Below are 18,179 nucleotides of genomic sequence, written 5' to 3'. Positions count from 1 at the left end.
TTGGACAAGATAAATATCATTGGTGAATATATAGAATGATATCTCCATTGGTATGAGACATTTTGGATGAAGTTCAAAAACAAAATTGTGAGGGTTTATACTCAAAATGGACAATATCATACCATTTTGGAGATCTGTGAGTTTTATTATATTACAAATGGAGTCGTTCGTGGGAAACAGAGTCATGTTTTAGATCGACCTATGTGGGTGGAATCCTCGCAATACTTAAACGAAGGAGTTTGAGGGATCCCGACCAAAATCCATGATATGCTCTCGAGGTATCTGATACTCCCAGCAATTCATGTAAGGCGTGCTCTGATACCACTTGTAGCGCAACGAAACTTGGATATTTAGAAAATTGTATGATATTCTCTACTTTTGGGTATTGAGAGGGTTTCGAGAGTTTTTTGCGGGAGGGTTGTGAGAGAGTGAGAAGGCATCGCGCTGAGGCGTGCAGAATTGCGCGCCCTAGCGGAAACTAAAATACAAAAAAATTTCGGGGCAGAACTCTCCACGCTATAGCCAAGAGTTATGCCTGCTCGAGCAGTCTCCGCGCTCCGGTGGAGATTTTTTTCCTGCTCGAGCATGATTAATCTTTTTTTTATGCAAAACTTCTAACAAAAGTAAAATAAAATAAAATGGAACCAAGAATCGAAAAAAAAAGGGGTGAAGAATTAGTTCTCAATTTATAGTCTAGAGCTCGATTGTAATCCTTTCATCATTATGGTGGGTCATTGAACATGAATCGAGACTTGAGATTTACGGGAAATAGTCTTAGGCGCGAATTGAATAGGATAACCGCATCACCTTCCTTGAATTCTCTATGTCGTATATGTCTGTCATCTATTATCTTTTTTTGCTCTTTATATGACATCGCCATATCATAGGGTACAGGTTAGTTAGTAACCCCAAATCATGTTTAACATTTAATTAACTTAAAACAGGGTACGGGTTACTACACCCCCTCACCCTTCTAAACACTTCATCGATCGTATCAGAAACTTTGTCAAGCAAAAGTGATGAACAAGTCAAATTTCTAATGCCAGATGCTGAGATGGAAGGTGTGCGTTCCAACGCAATGAAGAGCAGTGGCCTCGATTGGAGGACAGATAAGTTTGAGAGGAGGCCTGGACCATGAGAATAATTGTGGAACTTCGTTTGAGGGAGGATTGTTGGGTATTCAACCGAAGTCCCACATTGGACAAGATAAAGATCATGGGTGAATATATAGAATGATATCTCCATTGGTATGAGATATTTTGGATGAAGTTCAAAAGGAAAATCATGAGGGTTTATGCTCAAAATGGACAATATCATACCATTTTGGAGATCTGTGAGTTCTATTATATTACAAATGGAGCCGTTCGTGGCAAACAGAGTCATGGTTTAGATTGACCTATGTGGGTGGAATCCTCGCAATACTTAAACGAAGGAGTTTGAGGGATCCCGGCCAAAATCCATGATATGCTCTCGAGGTATGTGATACTCCCAGTAATTCATGTAAGGCATGCTCTGATACCACTTGTAGCGCAACGAAACTCGGATATTTAGACAATTGTATGATATTCTCTACTTTTGGGTATTGAGAGGGTTTCGAGAGTTTTTTGCGGGAGGGTTGTGAGAGAGTAAGAAGGCATCGCGCTGAGGCGTGCAGAATTGCGCGCCCTAGCGCAAACTGAAATACAAAAAATTTTCGGGGCAGAACTCTCCACGCTATAGCCAAGAGTTCTGCCTGCTCGAGCAGTCTCCGTGCTCCATTGGAGATTTTTTTCTTGCTCGAGCATGATTTATCTTCTTTTTATGCGAAAAGTCTAACAAAAGTAAAATAAAATAAAATAAAATGGAACCAAGAATCGAAAAAGAGAAGGGGTGAAGAATTAGTTCTCAATTTATAGTCTAGAGCTCGATTGTAATCCTTTCATCATTATGGTGGGTCATTGAACGTGGTGGTGTCAATTCTCGGATCGACCCCACGTAGTGCTTCAACCACTGGGCATTGACTGTGAACAACCCATCCTTGGCATCCTTCAAAACGACCTCACCCAAAGGGTACACTTTGGTAACCAAAAAGGTTCCAGACCATCGAGACTTGAGCTTTACGGGAAATAGTCTTAGGCGTGAATTGAATAGGATAACCGCATCACCTTCCTTGAATTTTCTATGTCGTATATGTCTGTCATCTATTCCCTTTTTTTGCTCTTTATATGAAATCGCCATATCATAGGTTACAGGTTAGTTAGTAACCCCAAATCATGTTTAACATTTAATTAACTTAAAACAGGGTACGGGTTACTACACCCCCTCACCTTTCTAAACACTGCATCGATCGTATCAAAAACTTGGTCAAGCAAAAGTGATGAACAAGTCAAATTTCTAATGCCAGATGCTGAGATGGAAGGTGTGCGTTCCAACGCAATGAAGAGCAGTGGCCTCGATTGGAGGACAGATAAGTTTGAGATGAGTCCTGGACCATGATAATAATTATGGAACTTCGTTTGAGGGAGGATTGTTGGGTATTCAACCGAAGTCCCACATTGGACAAGATAAAGATCATGGGTGAATATATAGAATGATATCTCCATTGGTATTAGACATTTTGGATGAAGTTCAAAAAGAAAATCATGAGGGTTTATGCTCAAAATGGACAATATCATACCATTTTGGAGATCTGTGAGTTCTATTATATTACAAATGGAGCCGTTCGTGGCAAACAGAGTCATGGTTTAGATTGACCTATGTGGGTGGAATCCTCGCAATACTTAAACGAAGGAGTTTGAGGGATCCCGGCCAAAATCCATGATATGCTCTCGAGGTATGTGATATTCCAAGCAATTCATGTAAGGCGTGCTCTGATTCCACTTGTAGCGCAACGAAACTCGGATATTTAGACAATTGTATGATATTCTCTACTTTTGGGTATTGAGAGGGTTTCAAGAGTTTTTTGCGGGAGGGTTGTGAGAGAGTGAGAAGGCATCGCGCTGAGGCGTGCAAAATTGCGCGCCCTAGCGCAAACTGAAGTACAAAAAATTTTCGGGGCAGAACTCTCCATGCTATAGCCAAGAGTTCTGCCTGCTCGAGCAGTCTCCGCGCTCCATTGGAGATTTTTTTCTTGCTCGAGCATGATTTATCTTCTTTTTATGCGAAAGTCTGACAAAAGTAAAATAAAATAAAATAAAATGGAACCAAGAATCGAAAAAGAGAAGGGGTGAAGAATTAGTTCTCAATTTATAGTCTAGAGCTCGATTGTAATCCTTTCATCATTATGGTGGGTCATTGAACGTGGTGGTGTCAATTCTCGGATCGACCCCACGTAGTGCTTCAACCACTGGGCATTGACTGTGAACAGCCCATCCTTGGCATCCTTCAAAACGACCTCACCCGAAGGGTACACTTTGTTAACCATAAAGGTTCCAGACCATCGAGACTTGAGCTTTACGGGAAATAGTCTTAGGCGTGAATTGAATAGGATAACCGCATCACCTTCCTTGAATTTTCTATGTCGTATATGTCTGTCATCTATTCCCTTTTTTTGCTCTTTATATGACATCGCCATATCATAGGGTACAGGTTAGTTAGTAACCCCAAATCATGTTTAACATTTAATTAACTTAAAACAGGGTACGAGTTACTACACCCCCTCACCTTTCTAAACACTGCATCGATCGTATCAAAAATTTGGTCAAGAAAAAGTGATGAACAAGTCAAATTTCTAATGCCAGATGCTGAGATGGAAGGTGTGCGTTCCAACGCAATGAAGAGCAGTGGCCTCGATTGGAGGACAGATAAGTTTGAGATGAGGCCTGGACCATGATAATAATTGTGGAACTTCGTTTGAGGGAGGATTGTTGGGTATTCAACCGAAGTCCCACATTGGACAAGTTAAAGATCATGGGTGAATATATAGAATGATATCTCCATTGGTATGAGGCATTTTGGATGAAGTTCAAAAACAAAATCATGAGGGTTTATGCTCAAAATGGACAATATCATACCATTTTGAAGATCTGTGAGTTCTATTATATTACAAATGGAGCCGTTCGTGGGAAACAGAGTCATGGTTTAGATCGACCTATGTGGGTAGAATCATTGCAATACTTAAACGAATGAGTTTGAGGGATCCCGGCCAAAATCCATGATATGCTCTCGAGGTATGTGATACTCCCAGCAATTCATGTAAGGTGTGCTTTGATACCACTTGTAGCGCAACGACGGATATTTTGACAATTGTATGATATTCTCTACTTTGTTTATTAACTCTCATGGCTCTGTTTTCGAACCTCACACAAAAGGCTTCATACCAATGAATATATCATTCCATATATTAACTCATGATTTTTCTATTGATCTTTCAATGTGGGACTTTGGTTGAATACCCAACAAGTACAATAGACTTTCTCATTCATTCGAGGAGCATAAAATGAAAACAAAAGCCTGAGTGAGCTATACAATAAGCTCATCGACTTGAAGCAGAGCAGTTGTGAAGCTCTTCCTTAACTCCATTTTCAGCGCATCACTAGAACTTAATGATCTAAGAATTTATCCTTTTTTTTATGATGCACAGATGCAGAAATAAGATGACATAAATAATTATGTATAGAGACTGATGTCCGAAGACCCAAAATGATTTAGCTCCAAACAAGAAAAACCAAAACCCCTCTTTAACTGACAAGGATGCTTAAGAATCGGGTATACCAATGCTCATCTAATATATACACTAAAATATCATTTGTATTACAACTCAAAAAAAAAAAATCATTTGGATTACACACTATGTAAATATGCTCAGTCGAGGAATTTTATGGCGCGGGAGAAGTGGTTACCACAAATTTAGCAACATAGGAAAACTTTAATTTGCTATTTTCACAAAGAATGTTTCGACTGTAAATTTAAAACGCTTGAAGCTTTTAGCCCATTATATTTTTACATAAGGTTCTAGCTTGTTGAAACAATTACCCAATAGTAAACATGTTGACGTCATCTCCCTGTAAACTTTTATCCCATCTGGTGTTTGAGACGAGATCTCAAGTTGAAAATCAATTATAACAAATCACTCTATTAATTACAAAAACAAAAACAAACTCTCCTACATGAAAATTTATTAAACGAGGTAGTTAATACCTATTACAATACAGTAGGTTATAATATTAAGAAATTATTATTGGTTATGAAATTATATTCTGATTCTCAACTTAATTCATAATATCCCAATTTTGTTCATAATTAAGATTAAACCATGAATATAAAAACAATAAAATTTTAACTTAAGCATGAAAAATACTTGACACAACCATCTTAGATCAGTCCAAAATCGAAGAATATTTTGAAAGCCAAAAACATGCTCACATGACACAAATGTCACATTGAATATAGTTGTAACAAATTCAAGAAAAATAGGTAGTTCGTAAGAAAGCTGATGCTCAGATAATAGAGCATATTAAAGGGAAATCACTTGAACACATTAGCGGTACAAGTATCCTTTAGATTCAAAACTATGCTCAAAATCTAGTCGTAAAACACCGCCTCCAACGACAAGGAGTCTTCTCATTCCAGAAACCTGTTAAAAATTTCATGGCATCATCACGTAAGTATAAGCATCAACAAATAGCTATGATATCTTGTGAAATTTTTTGAGACTCAAACATAATTTTAGTTCCTAAAACTATTTTAGTCACCATAGTGCTACTACACGTGCAGGTTTTTATCAATTCAGAAAGCACAGAATGTAGCAGTACTCGGACGTTTGATTGCAAGTAGTTGCATAAGCCCAGCCGTAAAAAAATTCTCCCACTTATATTCTCTCATTTCTGTGATCATATACAGTGAGTGGCCTCGATATGGTGCGATTCTCCGGCCTCTCTCCATGGCCCAGAAAATGGAAAAGAGGAAAAGGAAATCTTTTCCTCTCAGAATCATTCGAACACAGTAAAGAACAATTTCACAAATACATCTATTCTATGCAGTCTTTAAAATGGAAAATAAAAAGAAGAAAAATTGGCTGTGGTGAAGCCTATGGTATGAAAAACCGAACTTGTATTAGATGTGTTTTAGTTAATGCCTAGAACTCCATTAATGGAGAGTTGAGAGAAACGAAACATACAGAGTTTATGAAGTGGAACACTCTGCTTGCAGTTCGGCACTCAACATATGGTGGAGAAGGTTATCAACTCTCTGGTTCCTTGACTTAATGCTGCACAACATCAAATTATGGAAAACATTGATTGAAATCAAGATGCATCATGCAAATTGGTTATAAATTTTAGAACCATGATGTCTATGGACATACCCGATATTCCGCCTCCGGCCGTTTCCTTTGTCATCCTGGATTGTCGGGTAAACAGTTATATTTAATTACAACTACGCAAAGTGGAGAGATGACTTCTAATTTTTTAAGGTTGTGCTTGGATGGAAAGATTTAAAATTCATGGATTTAAAATTGTATTTTTGTAGTTTCGAGAAATAACACCATAAACTTCAAATCCACTCTTTTCATGTTTATATAGTATTTCATGTTAATTAGGATGTATTTAATGTCTACCCGTAATGGTGTCATTTGAAATTCATTATACTTTATATAATTAATGTGTAAATAAGTAATGTATGGATTTAGATTTTGATATAATGTTTCATTGTTAACCATAAAATGGATTTGAAATCCTTTTATGCAAGCGCCACCTAAGGGCACCAAGAAATAAATCTTTGTGTGAACTGTGAAGTCAAATGAAACAAAAAGTTTAGAAAAATATATTGTTTAATTTATGATGCTTCTGAAAAAACATTATCCTAAGTTGAATATGATACAAGTTTCGTTCCGTTTTCCAAGTAGGACAGTTTTCAAATACATTACAGCATCCCTCTAGTTTAGGTCTGTTGCCGGTTCAGTCCCTCAATTAAATCATGTGCTAATTTAGTACCTCAAGTATGTTAACTTGTCCCCATCAAGTCACAAACATTAACTTCCCAATCAATGCTTCACGGATCGAACACGTGATGATCATGTATAACACCGAGATGATAAATAAAACTCCCTATAATTTATCCCACATCCATTCGGTCCCTCAGTTTTCTCGTGTGTGAACTCAGCCCCTCAAGTATGTTCAATCCGTTAAATATTAACAGGGGAAGTAACGTCAGGGTTAAAATTTTTATATATACGATGATTTTTACGTAGTGCTTGCAAACTCTAAAAACAAATGATTATGGATTTTTTCTTAACAAATTTGTTAAGAAAACACTTGTTTTTAAGGTTGTAAAGAAAAAATCCATAATCACTTATTTTTATAGTTTGCAAGCACTATCTTAGTCTAGCAAGAATGCTGAAATCTTCTTGGAGGATCTCCATGTATACAACCAGCAATACTTGGTTTGTCATGGAGCTATGCAAAATTCAATATCTAGGCATATTTTTGCGCTGCTTTAAAAAACCGAAATATTAACCAGCTAAATCACGGTATTCGTCCCAAACCCATAAACATTACACACTTATCAAATTATCCATATATTGAATGCACATATGCAGAGGGGCAAGTTTATAAAACCAAATATCAAAGTCGCGTGTTTAATTATTCTTCTTGGAAGAGACCAGTCTATATGTTCACAACATTTTGCAAGAATATCATCATTCTACTAAATTTTAACTCATCAGCATGATATCGTGTTTTCGCTTTTAACTATATTTGAGGAGCATGCTTGAAGAAATGGCGAGAAATTAGCATAAACCGTTCTTCCATTTCTTAAGAATTTAATGGAGTGGAGTCGATTTGGGGAGTCCGGGAGTCAACTATAGTTTTGATTATGGAAAACGATGACAGTAGCTCAACCAAAAAAAGAGCAAGATAAGCATTTGGAATTCGGGTACTATGACCCATGAAAACAAAATTTTTTCGAGTCTGTGACTAACCTGGTCTTCCCCGTCTGGAGCGCTCTCAGAAGATTCAAGGTCCATTTCAGCAAAGAAAGCCTCCAACACAAAAGCCACTACCTGCAATCATTAAAGACAATTCAGTGAACATCAAGATAAGTAGAGTTAAGGTCAAATGGACGGACTAAGGAAATTCATTTTAACATGGAGATTCTTGAGTAAAAACTAAGAAGGTGAACTACAAACTGTGAAGTATTGATAACTCACCAAATTGAAGAGTAGTAAAACAGTAATTAGATAGAAGCTGATGAAGTAAGCTAAAGTCCACGCAGTTCCAGTCAAAACCTTGTAACTCTGTTATTTCAACATTTAGCAACATAGTCAAGTTGCTATCTACGAGGTCATGAGAAAATATTATGGCTACACCAAATATTAAACATGTCAACTGAAGCAGTGCCATAAAAAGCAGGAAATAAGATGTCACGATATGTATATGCATAAGCATCTGTATCAACAAAAAAAACAATCGACTTCTCATATCATCCATCTAGTCCTCAAATATCAGATTTTTCTGTACCACCCAACAGGCAATGTCAAAAGACAAATTGATGTGAATTATGTAAGAGTGGGTGCCCAGTGAGCCAACTGTGTGGCTATGGGCTTTGTTGACTCTTTGTATAAACAATCTTTTGTTTAATATTATTTACACTTTTATGGCAATGACTTTATATTACTTCATATTGTTATATTGTGATATACTATTGTTGTTTTGATAAAGACCTTGAATATACTATAGTGTATGTAAGATGTGGTAGAACATGGAGATGTCTATCATGAAATACATCTTATAGTCACTGTATATTCTAAAACCGTTCCTAGTCGATTGAGCCGTCCGATAATAAGGATAAGGATCGCTCGAGTTTGAGACTAGCATTTGCGATGCGGAGTACCACGTTTCATTGGTAGGGAACATGGAGATGTTCGAAGCATGCAAATGGATATTCATAGGATGAATAGTCGAACTACCCTATCCGGACTTTCCAAGTGGTTATCACTTATCGAGTGGATAAAGTCCGCGGTTTTGGTTGTACACCATTAGTCCTTACGACTTGAAACATCATGGAGACTCTATATGCTAGTACTGTGCTTTGACTCGTTTACCGACTCTGAGGGGGTCATCAGGTGTCGAGATTGGGTACAGTTACGACACATATAGGAGTCAATGCATTGTTGTCAAGGATTCACCACATACTTGCGAGTGTGGATATCCTATGCGATCTGAGGAGATATTAGTGTGACAAATCTCTGGCCAGAGTACTTGATGTGATTTAAGAAATGGTTTCTTAGTAGCACATGCGATGTCACTAATTTGATCTTCAAGATGCATTGCATAGTTATCGAATCTTGAGCGACTCTCGATATACCAATGGTTGTTGATTCGATCGGGATATATGGATGAAGGGACCGTACTGTACGCTAACCAAAATCTACTGGTTCTTGTAGGCACTATCAGTGATACCTAGGGAATCATGGGGCGATGTTGCTAGGCGCTTTACCATGATTCGTTGGGCAAGTCGGAAAGTGTTGTTCCGAGTCACAAGGAGTTGTGAGCCCACGGCTAGCTGTATCCCTGAACCATTGAGGGTCACACAGTGTAATGGAGTTTTAATCCCCGTTGAGATAGTTAAATTTAAAGAGTTAAATTAATGAACTAAGGAGTTGGACTTCTTAAATAAGAGTAAGGGAGTAGTAGGATTTCCTAAAATGACATAGGGATGGACATTTTTGGAAACCACTGAATTCGGATTCAGGAAAATTTATTTTGACTTTAAAACGTGCAGAAATGGTTTCTGTGCACATTGGTGAAATCGTTTCATCAATCGGAGTCACGATGAATTTTATATTAATTTCTGAACGAGCGGGCTTTGCTTGTCGGGCCCCAGCTTATGACTAATGGGCCCTAAGGTGTTAGTGGCCTGCATTATAAATAAGTTATTTCAGTACAGAAATTACACACAACAGGTCATTATTTTGAGAGCAATTTTTCGAAAACCCTAGCCTCTCAAAACGTTTTTTTGGCCGCCCCCTCCCTACTCTGTCAGAGAAAATTCCGGTCTGTGATTTTGAATCGCAGTAAGGAATAACGAATCAAATTCGTGTATTCTCTTCGCAGAAAACTTCTGATAGATTTTCTAGTGCAATCTATCAGAGGGATTAAACCTCTGTTCGTGGACCTGATTGAAGGCGTTCATCGGTTCCAGGGAGAGACAACAAGAGCAGAATTGTTCTGTTGGTGTCCATTAATCTCGTTGCGAGATTTGAGGTAAAATTTATTTAAATTGTTATTTAAATTTTACACACACGTAATTCAATCGATGAACGGTTGATACCCATACCATGGAAACGTTCCATGAAAAATTTTTAAACTTCCGCTGCACCGGGTATCAATCGTAATTGGTCTGGGAACTCGCCAGTTTTCCAACAGTGGTATCAGAGCCAGGTTGCTCAGATCAATCGATTGAATAATCAATTGTACAAAATTTTTGAGTCTCGGTTTATGAAACAAAATAAATATTTTTAATAAAAAAAAATTTTTTTTCGGGCAAAACCCGGGCAGCGCTTGGATCGCTGCCCGGTTGGGCAGCAATGGTTGCTGCCCCGGGCAGCGCACGGCGCCGCCCAAAGGGGGCGCACAGCGCCGCCCACGGCGGCGACCGTCGCCGCCCAGGGCGGCGCACGGCGCCGCCCAGGGCAGCGCTGTGCGCTGCCCAGCGCAGCGCTGGGCGCTGCGCAGGGCAGCGCTCGGCGCTGCCCAGGGGCGGCGCTCGGCGCCGCCCAGGGCAGCGCACGGCGCCGCCCAGGGGCGGCGCCAGGCGCTGCCCTAAGGGGGCAGCCGGGCTGCCCCCGGCCCGCGCCCCGGGTGCGGGCCGACCCGGGAGTGTCCCGGGTGGCCCGCGGGAAAAATTAATTTTTTAATTTTTTTTTATTAATTTTATTATTTAAAATTTTTATTTTGGTCCGGTCAAAAATTGTTTTTGATTGGTTCACGAGATTTCGGATCGAATTGTTCGAGTCCGTAAATTTTAAAATTGATTTTGGATAAATTTGAATTTTTGGAAAATTTTAATATTTTATCCGTAAATTGAATTTTGAAATCAATTATTTTGGTACAATTGATGATAAGATATGATCTTATGATATATTAGATAAAATATGATTTTATTTGTAAAATTGGATTTTATAGATAAAATATGATTTTATTTGATATGGAGATAAAATATGATTTTATATGTGAAATGTGATTTTATATATAAAATATGATTTTATCTTGTTTAAATTTGAATTGCCACAGCATGTTATCCAATAAATTAATTTTGAATTAAATGTTATTGGATAAGGATGATCGATTGCCATGACCAATTTTGTAGGTGTATGTTAGGAATTTACATTTTGTCTTTATTGTTGTTGGTTTTATTAATGGGCCTGGTTTATGGCCCGATATGAATGTCATATGTAATAAAAGTGGGCTTGGTTTATAGCCCGTTCCCACCCCCTAAAAATGTATCCCCTACTTGTCATTGTTATTTAATTGTAAATACATTAGATTTAGTGGGAGATCAAGATTTGAAGATGGTGGGCCCAGCAGACAATGAAGACTGAAGAAATGTAAATTGGAAGCATATGTAATAGGATTGCATTTGCATACTGCATATTACCTAGGATTGGACTAAGACCCGTGATTGGCAACCACGGGTCAATTAGAAATGGAATCGATCATCCTATATAATATGTGATATTATGATTGTATGCATGTTTAGACATAAATTGCGTGAATCCGGCAATGCATGCAATAAATTAAAAATGATGAGACAAATATTTTTATAAATAAAATCCCTCATTTTAAATATGATTTAAAATTTATATCAAGATAAATAAAGGAAATTTAAATATTGTTTAAATGTTCCTACCTTCCATCAACGGTCAATGTATGTGATGCTACCGCGGATACGGTCCGGCTCATATTATTGGGGGGGCCCGTTCGTCGGAAAGCTGTACATTGGATCGACAAATGTTGTAAGTTGGGTGGAACTCCCATGGGATCGGCTCATATTATTGGGGGATCCACATGGCGACCGTCCATCACAACTTAATATTGATGGGTCATCTTGACATGTCACTTTAAACGGCGTCATATTATTGGGCCCTTATTGGACATGAGGTAAATACATGGGGGTTGCTTTGGAAGCAATTGGGCTCTACCTTTTGAGAATTATGGTTGGCTGATATTATTCGGGACCATAAGTTTGTCAATTGGACTCCATGTTCTCACTAAGGAAAAAGTTTCCCGTTTTCACTAGAGGGTGGTGAAATCGTTAAAATAGTGGGAGTGAGATTCATAAAATTAAATTCGCCTATTTTATGTCTTAGTAAATTGTTAAACAATCATTGATATATGTCTGTTTTTCCTTTTCAGTATTTCACACAATGAATTCGCGAAATCCTTTATTCTCGATCCTCGAACAAAACAAGCTGACTGGCGCCAACTATACGGAATGGTTCCGGAAGTTGAAGATTGTCTTAACTTCGGAGAAAATGCTCTACGTGTTAGAGAAAGCACCTCCGAAGGAAGCACCAGCTGACATAAGTCCGGAGGAATTGGCCAAACTTGATGCATGGTGTGACCATGACATCAAGACCAAATGCTATATGCAAGCCTCGATGTCTGATGAACTCCAGAGGCGATTTGAGGACACGGTGAATGCTGCTGACATTCACACGCAACTCAAGGAACTTTTTGGGGCTCAGTCGAGGGCTGAAAGGTTCTCTACTGTTAAGGAGTTGATGACGTGCCGCATGCGTGAAGGGACTTCGGTCCGTGATCATGGGGTACGAGTGATTTGGCTCATACAGAAGTTAGCGACCCTTGATTTGGTGTTGGAGCATGAACTCAATGTGGACTTGCTGCTTCTATCTCTTCCTTCTTCATTTGATGGATTCGTGATAAATTTTAATATGAACAAGATAGAGGCCACCCTTGAAGAGATGGTCAATATGCTCGTTACATATGAATCCACACTTAAGAAGGATAAGCCAGCTTTCTTGGTGGGCTCCTCATCTTCTGCTAAGAAGGGGCCAAGTATGAAGGGCAAGAAACGTTCTGCCCCACCCAAGAAAGTGGAACCCGAGAAGAAGCAAAAGACAAAGGCTTCAAACGATGGAAAATCCAAGGATGTTTGCCATTACTGCAAGAAGCCGGGTCATTGGAAGCGCAACTGCAAGGAGTATCTTGAGCAGTTGGGAACTGCAAAGGGTATGTTCTATATCGAAATAAACATGTCACTTAATACAACTTCTTGGGTATTGGATACCGGATGTGGTTCTCACATTTGCAATGATTTGCAGGTGATGACAAGAAGTCGCAGGCTTAGAATGGGTGAGACCCAGCTAAGGCTCGGGAATGGTTCCAGAGTTGAAGCTACGGCCATTGGAGATGTTTGTTTGATTTTGCAGAATGGTTTTAAATTATTGTTGAGAGATGTTTTATTTGTGCCAGATTTAATTAAAAACATTATTTCTATTTCTATGCTTGATAGAGATGGTTATTCTTGTAATTTTGTGAATGGGATTTGCAGTATTTACAAGAATGAATGTTTAATTGGAAATGGACAACTTGAAAACGATCTATATAATTTAAAACTAAAAGACGTTCCAGTGAATTGTATTGACAAACCGGCGACAACAAACAAAAGGAAAATCGATAGTCAAAACCCGGCAAACCTTTGGCACGCTAGACTAGGTCATATTTCCTCAAGGAGGATGAACAAGCTAGTGGGGAGAGGGCATGTTTGATATGTCTGATATTAACTCTCTACCTACTTGTGAATCCTGCCTAAAAGGGAAAATGACTAAATCTCCTTTTAAGGGGAAGCCTGAACGTAGTCAAAATCTGTTGGATTTGATCCATACAGATGTTTGTGGTCCATTTAGAGTAGGGACTCAACATGGCCACACCTACTTCATTACCTTTACTGATGATTATTCTAGGTATGGGTATTTATATTTAATGAAATATAAGTCTGAAGCATTTGAAAAGTTCAAAGAATTCAAGGCTGAAGTAGAAAACAAGCTAGGTAAAAGTATTAAAGCACTTCGATCGGATCGAGGTGGAGAATACTTGAGTACCGAATTTTTGGACTATCTAAAAGAGAATGGGATTCTCTCTCAGTGGACTCCTCCTATGACACCACAGCTTAATGGTGTATCGGAGCGCCGTAATCGAACTTTGTTGGACATGGTTCGATCTATGATGAGCTTCACTGAGCTTCCACCTTCGTTTTGGGGCTATGCGCTTGAAACGGCGGTATTGTTGTTGAATAACGTCCACACTAAAGCAGTGGACAAAACACCATACGAGTTATGGAATGGCAAAGCTCCTAAGTATTCGTACTTGAGGATTTGGGGATGTCCTGCTTACGTGAAGCGGACAGTGGGAGATAAGTTGGATAGTCGATCCAGCTTGTGTTATTTTGTGGGGTATCCGAAGAATTCAATCGGATATTATTTCTATTATCCTGCTGAAACAAAGGTGTTTGTTTCACGGAATGCCACCTTCTTGGAGAAGGAGTTCTTATTGGATAAGAAAGGCGAGATGATGGAACTCGAAGAAGTTCGAGAAGAACCCGAAATACAAAATAACGATCCCACACCTCAGGAACCATTGCTGGACACGCCTGCACCTAGAAGATCCGAGAGGACTTCTAGACCTCCAGTTCGATATGGTCTTCTTCTTGAAGAGGGTCAAGATGAACCCGACATTGGATGTGATCCAAGAAGCTTCAAGGAAGCAATTTCTGATGCGGATTCGAATTTATGGCTTGAAGCTATGCAATCAGAATTGGATTCGATGCATACTAACCAAGTCTGGACTTTAGTGGATCCTCCCGATGGAATTGTTCCAATAGGGTGTAAATGGATCTACAAAAGAAAGCTTGGGCCTGATGGTAAGGTATTGACCTACAAGGCGCGATTGGTGGCGAAAGGTTATACTCAAAGGCAAGGAGTTGACTATGATGAAACCTTTTCACCAGTCGCAATGTTCAAGTCCATAAGAATCCTAATTGCCATAGCTGCATGGTATGACTATGAGATATGGCAAATGGATGTGAAGACTGCTTTTCTTAATGGAGACATTAAGGAAGAAATCTATATGAAGCAGCCTGAGGGGTACACATCCATGGGAAGCGAGCATAAGGTATGCAAGCTTCAGAGATCAATTTATGGTCTAAAACAAGCATCAAGAAGTTGGAACCAGAAATTTGATGAAACAATTAAAGACTTTGGTTTCATCAAGAACCCGGAGGAACCTTGCGTGTACAAGAAAGTAGTTAAGGATGCGGTGACATTCTTAGTACTTTATGTTGATGACATCCTACTCATTGGGAATGATGTAGGGATGTTGCAGTCAACAAAGATATGGTTATCAGGTAGATTTTCGATGAAGGATTTGGGTGAGGCATCCTACATTCTTGGGATACAGATCTATAGGGATAGATCTAAGAGAATGATAGGACTCACTCAATCAACCTACATCGATACCATATTGAAACGGTTTTCAATGGATGGGTCCAAGAGAGGACATCTACCCATGTGTCATGGAGTTTCTCTATCCAAGTCTATGTGTCCCAAGACTGATGCAGAGATAGAGAATATGACACATGTACCATATGCGTCAGCTATAGGTAGTATCATGTATGGGATGATATCTACCAGACCGGATGTAGCATTTGCTCTGAGTGTCACGAGCAGATATCAGTCTAATCCTGGTCAGATGCATTGGAAAGCCGTGAAGGACATTCTTAAGTACTTGCGAAGGACTAAGAATATGTTCATGGTTTATGGAGGACGAGAACTCAAACTGGAAGGCTATACCGACTCTAGCTTCCAAAGTGATGTGGATGACTCGAAGTCAACCTCTGGATTTGTGTTCATGCTCAATGGCGGTGCTGTCTCTTGGAAAAGTTCCAAGCAGGACACCACAGCGGATTCCACCACTGAGGCTGAATACATTGCAGCATCAGCTGCTGCTAAAGAGGCCGTTTGGATGAGGAATTTCGTCCAAGAGTTGGGCGTCATTCCTGAATTTGTTGGTCCAGTCCCGGTGTACTGCGACAACACGGGTGCCGTTGCTCAAGCAAAGGAACCAAGGTCTCATCAAAGATCCAAACACGTACTGAGGAAATACCACATAATCCGGGAGATTGTGGAAAGAGGAGACATCAGTGTCGAACGAGTGGCCTCTGCAGACAATATCGCTGATCCACTTACTAAGCCTTTGCCAGGACCATTGTTTGACAAACATCGCGAAGCAATGGGTCTACGTAGTATGACTAGTTGGCTATAGGGCAAGTGGGAGATTGTAAGAGTGGGTGCCCAGTGAGCCAACTGTGTGGCTATGGGCTTTGTTGACTCTTTGTATAAACAATCTTTTGTTTAATATTATTTACACTTTTATGGCAATGACTTTATATTACTTCATATTGTTATATTGTGATATACTATTGTTGTTTTGATAAAGACCTTGAATATACTATAGTGTATGTAAGATGTGGTAGAACATGGAGATGTCTATCATGAAATACATCTTATAGTCACTGTATATTCTAAAACCGTTCCTAGTCGATTGAGCCGTCCGATAATAAGGATAAGGATCGCTCGAGTTTGAGACTAGCATTTGCGATGCGGAGTACCACGTTTCATTGGTAGGGAACATGGAGATGTTCGAAGCATGCAAATGGATATTCATAGGATGAATAGTCGAACTACCCTATCCGGACTTTCCAAGTGGTTATCACTTATCGAGTGGATAAAGTCCGCGGTTTTGGTTGTACACCATTAGTCCTTACGACTTGAAACATCATGGAGACTCTATATGCTAGTACTGTGCTTTGACTCGTTTACCGACTCTGAGGGGGTCATCAGGTGTCGAGATTGGGTACAGTTACGACACATATAGGAGTCAATGCATTGTTGTCAAGGATTCACCACATACTTGCGAGTGTGGATATCCTATGCGATCTGAGGAGATATTAGTGTGACAAATCTCTGGCCAGAGTACTTGATGTGATTTAAGAAATGGTTTCTTAGTAGCACATGCGATGTCACTAATTTGATCTTCAAGATGCATTGCATAGTTATCGAATCTTGAGCGACTCTCGATATACCAATGGTTGTTGATTCGATCGGGATATATGGATGAAGGGACCGTACTGTACGCTAACCAAAATCTACTGGTTCTTGTAGGCACTATCAGTGATACCTAGGGAATCATGGGGCGATGTTGCTAGGCGCTTTACCATGATTCGTTGGGCAAGTCGGAAAGTGTTGTTCCGAGTCACAAGGAGTTGTGAGCCCACGGCTAGCTGTATCCCTGAACCATTGAGGGTCACACAGTGTAATGGAGTTTTAATCCCCGTTGAGATAGTTAAATTTAAAGAGTTAAATTTAATGAACTAAGGAGTTGGACTTCTTAAATAAGAGTAAGGGAGTAGGATTTCCTAAAATGACATAGGGATGGACATTTTTGGAAACCACTGAATTCGGATTCAGGAAAATTTATTTTGACTTTAAAACGTGCAGAAATGGTTTCTGTGCACATTGGTGAAATCGTTTCATCAATCGGAGTCACGATGAATTTTATATTAATTTCTGAACGAGCGGGCTTTGCTTGTCGGGCCCCAGCTTATGACTAATGGGCCCTAAGGTGTTAGTGGCCTGCATTATAAATAAGTTATTTCAGTACAGAAATTACACACAACAGGTCATTATTTTGAGAGCAATTTTTCGAAAACCCTAGCCTCTCAAAACGTTTTTTTGGCCGCCCCCTCCCTACTCTGTCAGAGAAAATTCCGGTCTGTGATTTTGAATCGCAGTAAGGAATAACGAATCAAATTCGTGTATTCTCTTCGCAGAAAACTTCTGATAGATTTTCTAGTGCAATCTATCAGAGGGATTAAACCTCTGTTCGTGGACCTGATTGAAGGCGTTCATCGGTTCCAGGGAGAGACAACAAGAGCAGAATTGTTCTGTTGGTGTCCATTAATCTCGTTGCGAGATTTGAGGTAAAATTTATTTAAATTGTTATTTAAATTTTACACACACGTAATTCAATCGATGAACGGTTGATACCCATACCATGGAAACGTTCCATGAAAAATTTTTAAACTTCCGCTGCACCGGGTATCAATCGTAATTGGTCTGGGAACTCGCCAGTTTTCCAACAAATTAAAGTATCACAAACGCCAGAATTGAGAGAAACTCTCGT

At 39.3% G+C, this 18,179-nt stretch overlaps 1 protein-coding gene across 2 annotated transcripts in view; it reads right to left on the bottom strand.

Annotated features, from left to right (window-relative positions):
- Nucleotides 1–5,276: 5,276 nt before the first annotated feature.
- Nucleotides 5,277–18,179, bottom strand: part of LOC140865565 (two pore calcium channel protein 1B) — a 42,306-nt gene continuing 29,403 nt past the window's right edge. For both annotated transcript variants that reach the window (XM_073270245.1, XM_073270244.1), the window contains 5 exons: nt 8,126–8,212; nt 7,898–7,978; nt 6,284–6,318; nt 6,098–6,187; nt 5,277–5,554 (listed from right to left, as the gene is read on the bottom strand). In XM_073270245.1, coding sequence (XP_073126346.1) covers nt 6,103–6,187; nt 6,284–6,318; nt 7,898–7,978; nt 8,126–8,212 — 288 coding nt within the window. In that variant the 3' untranslated portion in view covers nt 5,277–5,554; nt 6,098–6,102. The remainder of the gene's footprint in view (nt 5,555–6,097; nt 6,188–6,283; nt 6,319–7,897; nt 7,979–8,125; nt 8,213–18,179) is intronic.

The sequence above is a fragment of the Henckelia pumila genome, chromosome 4 (assembly GCF_033568475.1).
Source record: "Henckelia pumila isolate YLH828 chromosome 4, ASM3356847v2, whole genome shotgun sequence".
In the NCBI taxonomy this organism is placed as follows: Eukaryota; Viridiplantae; Streptophyta; class Magnoliopsida; order Lamiales; family Gesneriaceae; genus Henckelia; species Henckelia pumila.
This window is presented reverse-complemented; position numbering and strand designations above follow the sequence as displayed.